Source organism: Penaeus chinensis, chromosome 6 (assembly GCF_019202785.1).
Source record: "Penaeus chinensis breed Huanghai No. 1 chromosome 6, ASM1920278v2, whole genome shotgun sequence".
Classification (NCBI taxonomy): domain Eukaryota; kingdom Metazoa; phylum Arthropoda; class Malacostraca; order Decapoda; family Penaeidae; genus Penaeus; species Penaeus chinensis.
In genome coordinates, this window is record NC_061824.1 from 25834738 (window position 1) to 25839737 (window position 5000).

The 5000-nt window shown below is 35.0% G+C and overlaps 1 protein-coding gene across 1 annotated transcript in view; it reads left to right on the forward strand.

Annotated features, from left to right (window-relative positions):
* LOC125026475 (SPRY domain-containing SOCS box protein 3-like) overlaps positions 1-4410 on the forward strand; it is a 14840-nt gene extending 10430 nt beyond the window's left edge. The window contains exon 6 of the mRNA XM_047614948.1: positions 2758-4410. Coding sequence (XP_047470904.1) covers positions 2758-3413 — 656 coding nt within the window. The 3' untranslated portion in view covers positions 3414-4410. The remainder of the gene's footprint in view (positions 1-2757) is intronic.
* The last annotated feature ends 590 nt before the right edge of the window (positions 4411-5000 follow it).

A 5000-nucleotide genomic window follows, 5' to 3' on the forward strand; every position in this document is an offset into this window, starting at 1 on the left:
TAGAAAATATGTGTTACACCATGTTTTGATTCTTTTTTAGCTGTGAATAGTTATTTGATATCTTTGGATGCATTTATGAAGTATTTTGTAAAAATCGCCATAGCTCATGGAATTTCACCATGTCATTATAGCAGTGTAGTGTAAGGTTACAGTTTACAGTTACTTTTGACACATTTTCTCACAACCCCTTCTAATTTTTGAAGATATTTGCATGCTAGCACCTACATCCTATCATAAGGTATATGCCCTGTTATTTTCAAGTAAATTGTTTGAATTTTGATTTTCTGTGAATATTCATTGACAAAATTTATTGAAGTGATACGACTTTTCAAAGATACAACATCGCTTTATCCATCTTATTTTTTCCCTGATTTTAAAGATTTTTGCACATCTTACTGACAAATATAAAGAGATTATGTACTGAATTAATCATCATTACATTCCAAGAAAGGATAGGGGAATAGGGGAGATGATGATAGCAAGAGTGTGTGTTATGTGCTAATGGACATTCTGCACTTGTTGTTTTTCTTCATCTGGCATATATTGCTTTCAAATGCTTTTATCTTTGATTTAATATTCCTTCATTGATTACCCATGGTGATGATAGAATAGTAACGCTCAACAAGGGGATGAAAGTAGTACTCAATACCTTGAGATAAACTGACACATGTGTCACTGTGATGGAATACTGCTGGCAGTTTTCCCTCAATAATAATTGTCAAGCATAAATTTACTCCAAACCCAACTCCATTCAATGAGATGTTTCAAAGGAAAATTGCCTATATTTTATCCACATATTAGGGCTAAACTGCCACACACCTATGCCTGAGGTTTAGACCTTCTGTCCCTTTAAATGCCATACAGCCATGTCACATTGCTTAAAAGTTTGCACAATGTTTGGAAATTATTTCAAAATTGTTGAGGAGCAATATGAGCACCTATTTGAAGTGAGTGATCTTTTGACCCCAAGGGTCGCATTCTCCCTTAAGAGTTCTTCAGTGACAGTTCATGTAGCAATTTCTAGGTTACAGAGAAGGTAGAAATCTCTTTTGTGAATTATATCTGATATTAATTATTTTAGCCCACATTCACTGGAAAATTATATACTGCAGCCAAAATTCTCTGTTTTTCATGCTTCTATTTTTCCCTCAAATATGTGCACATGAAGCATCTGTTGGCATTGGGTGAATGTGTATAAGGCAAGATGATATACATGACTAGAATTTAGGCAAAAGTTTACATGTAACATTAACTGTGACGCTTTATAGAAGTGCACATCAGGATGACCCTATCTTTGTTGCTTAAAGTATGCACGGTTTTTGAATGCGCTATCTCTAATTATCTGTTTCCCTAAAATATTTCATTTGGTTTCCTAAAAATGTGCAATGATAATATGAAAGCTGCTAAGTCGTCCATCTTACCCACACTTTTCCTTCACTCCCTTGCCAAGCCCTCTTCCTCCCCTCGCCTTCTCAGTTCTTATCAGCCATGATTGTGGTTTGCCACATCCCTTGCAAGCAGTCCTATATATTGCAATTGTGCATGAGTTGTCGGAAACTGAGAGGATTTTTTTTCCAGTGTAGTTTTTTCATTGTCAGTGAGGCATATGTAGTGTTTGTTTGCTTGTTTGTTGATGTCTTTATGATTATGGTAGCTTATTCCCATTTTGATTAATACACCAGAGGGTCTAAGAACTTTTTAAACTTAAATGTTCTACTTTTAAGTTTTATTTGATTAGTGATTAATATAAAGGACATTTGTCACTGTAAGCATTTAAACATACAGAACATTTTGTTTCAGCAGGAAGAAAATGGCATTTGTTACTCAATTCATTAATTTCCTTAGTCATGTTTATATCAAGATCATTTCCCTTTCTTAATTGTAAATAAAAGATATTTATATTGTGAAATTCTGCAGCATTGCTCTTATTTTCAATATTCTTTTATATATCTTCTATAAAAGTCTGAAATAAATTGATATACATCAATCATTTTCTTGATGATGATAATGCTATGCTGTTAGTTGTTAATCCTTTGGATCCAGATGACTTGACCATCATGTCATGAAAATTTTTAGCTTGAGGTCTGAGTGACATGAACATGCCATCATGGAAAATTTTGGCTGAGGTCCAAGATAATGGTGTGACTCACCACGAGTGCACAAAGCTCTTGGAGGGTGATTAGACTTATTTAGGAAGGGGTTCCTGCATTATTTCTATCAGTTGAAAGAGTTGGGAGTGTACCATCTGCATGCCATGACTGAAAGTGTACCAGGTCCAGAAAAATTGAAGGAAAAAATTAAAGGCACAAATAGCAAAATGTTATTTTTTGTTATTATTATTATACTGAGTCATGGACTACCTAGAGAGATGATTTGATGTTTGTGCAAAGAAAATAATTTATTAACATCTTGTTACAGATTATTAAATCACAAATATAGCCATTGGAAAATGGCAAAAAAGCAAAAAATGCTTGTGCAGAAAAAAATATAATAAGATTGCAGAGGGGCACCAAGAAGTCTTGACACCACACATGAGTGTTCATGCGTGCCTGGCCTACAAGCCAGACATCCATGAGAGTGGCCATTCAAATAAGCCAGATTTCTGAATTTTGCACCACTTGTGGACAGTGAAGCACCCAGATCCAAAAGGTTAAAATAAGCGTTCCAAAATGCATATCTACTCTAGTTTTATATTGGCAGGTTGATGAACCACAAATATATTCATACCAATTTATCCATTTGCAATTTTTGTCCCAGGTGTGGCTTTTGTGGGTCTTCAGAACAAGGAAGTGTATCCCATTGTGACATCCACCTCAGCACACTCAGGCATGAAGTTGGTCTCAAGTTACACATTTCCAGTCAGTCTTCAGTGTCTTGCTTCTGAAGTCGTATGCAAACAGTTATGTGAAAAGATGAAGGTTGGAGTAGAGGATCTGCTATTACCCCCTGGCCTCCGTACCTTTATAAAGAACAATTACCGGCCATTTATGCGTTCTTTTGGTGCAGGGTATGAAAGGACTAGCTTCAAGGCAGGTTCAGGGTGTGCATGTAACTCCAAACGTACCCATGAAGATGACCCAGTAGAAACTAAAAGGCCCAAGAGATTAAGATGGATGCTGTACACACCACCTGCCATGCTGCGACCCAGGTCTTCATCAAGTTCCTCAGATAGTTCTTCAGACGGTAGCTCATCTCCTAATTCCCAGCTCTATTTTCCAGATCTAGGTAGTTCACAGTCAGGAAGACAACTTATTGTTGCTCAGCCAAATACAGCAACTACATCCATTTCTTCTATTTCTTCAAGACCTACCATACCTTCTGCTGCCTCTTCCTCTTCTCCTCCCATTTCTTCTGAGCCTACTTCTTCCTCCTCATCTGGTTCACCATCCCCTCCATCCTCCTTGCTCCAATGAATTAAGTACTCTTAATATAACTACATTGCTAAGTTCACAAGACTTCTTTTGTCTTTTTTCTCTGTCATTGACTGGTGCATTTTTCTGTCACCATATAGCAATTTTCACCTTGGAAATTATGTAAACTATTTGGACAAGTATATAGTATATATAGTATATCCCTCCCCAAATCAAATTAGGCAGAGAAGATAAAAATATGATTCTAATTAGTTTTTTATGTTATAGTGTTTACTTTTTTTCTTTCTTTCTTTGTGACAGTGGTTACTGCAAAAGTTTACTTATGACAAAACAGAATAATTTTATTCAGTAATTATTTATTCCTGCTTTTGTTTTACTTTTTTGTATCATTGTTCAGGTAAGATTGTGTGTTTGTGTACATGTTCATGTGTAGGGTGAATATATATATGTACATGTATATCCAGGCATGGCTTTCATGCATAATTTTGTTACTATATACATCAGTAAATAAACACACTTCAAGGATTTCCATTCTTGAGAACAAAGACTATTCTGTCTCTTACATTTTCTTTTCTTTTTTACTCTGGAGGATTGTTTCCTGGTTTCTTTCTCTAGAATTATTGTTCTCAAGTTAGAGAGTTCTTAATAAACCTCATTGTAAATCTGATGTTTGAACATTATATTAGAAATGACAGTATTGTGCATTTACCATGTATTCACAGTATAGATAATAGACAGCACACGTAGTATGCAGTTTATCAATGTACAATACTCTAGCTGCCAAACTGGTTATTAATGGAACATAAGATTATTGTTTATTACAAATCTGTACGATAGCTGTATATTTATGACAATCAGGTAAATGTATTCAGTCCTCTTGTAATCTTTCTCTAGTAGTGAAGTAATTGACATTCTACATTATGTCAATGTAAGATTTAACTCTTTTTTCATTTAAATTCAGTTGAATGTATAATGATGTATTTTTAAATGATATATATAAATGTATATTTTATAGGATATTAAAAGTTGTATATAAGAATTTTTGTGATCTAGTTTTTTAGCTAGAAATCAGTTTGTGATAACCAGAATTATCAAGATAAGTTTGGAAGGCTTATATCATTTAAGATTATCAAATGATGCTGAAACCAAGAGCATACATTTGTTTTAAATGTTCTTATGTTAAGGCAAGTGAGAGAGTGAGAGAGAGAGAGAGAGAGAGAGAGAGAGAGAGAGAGAGAGAGAGAGAGAGAGAGAGAGAGAGAGAGAGAGAGAGAGAGAGAGAGAGAGGGGGGGGGGGGGGGGTGAGAAAAATGTGTGTGTGTGTGTGTGTGTGTGTTTTGTGTGCAAGCACATGCCCACGCAAGCACATGCCCATGTGACAAAAGCAGAGGAAGGAAGAGAGAATGCATGCCTGCACATAAGTGTATGGAGGTATATGCTTTTGTGTGTGTGGACCTACATATGTACATTTATATATTAATATATGCAAAGAGAAAGAAAGGGAATGTAAAAGAAGGAGATTGATCATTGAAAAGAAAGAAAGAAAAAAAAAAATATATATATATGAAACAGAGAAAGAGTAGACAATATGTTTTAGTTTTGCTCCACATATGTTAAGATGAAGAGAAT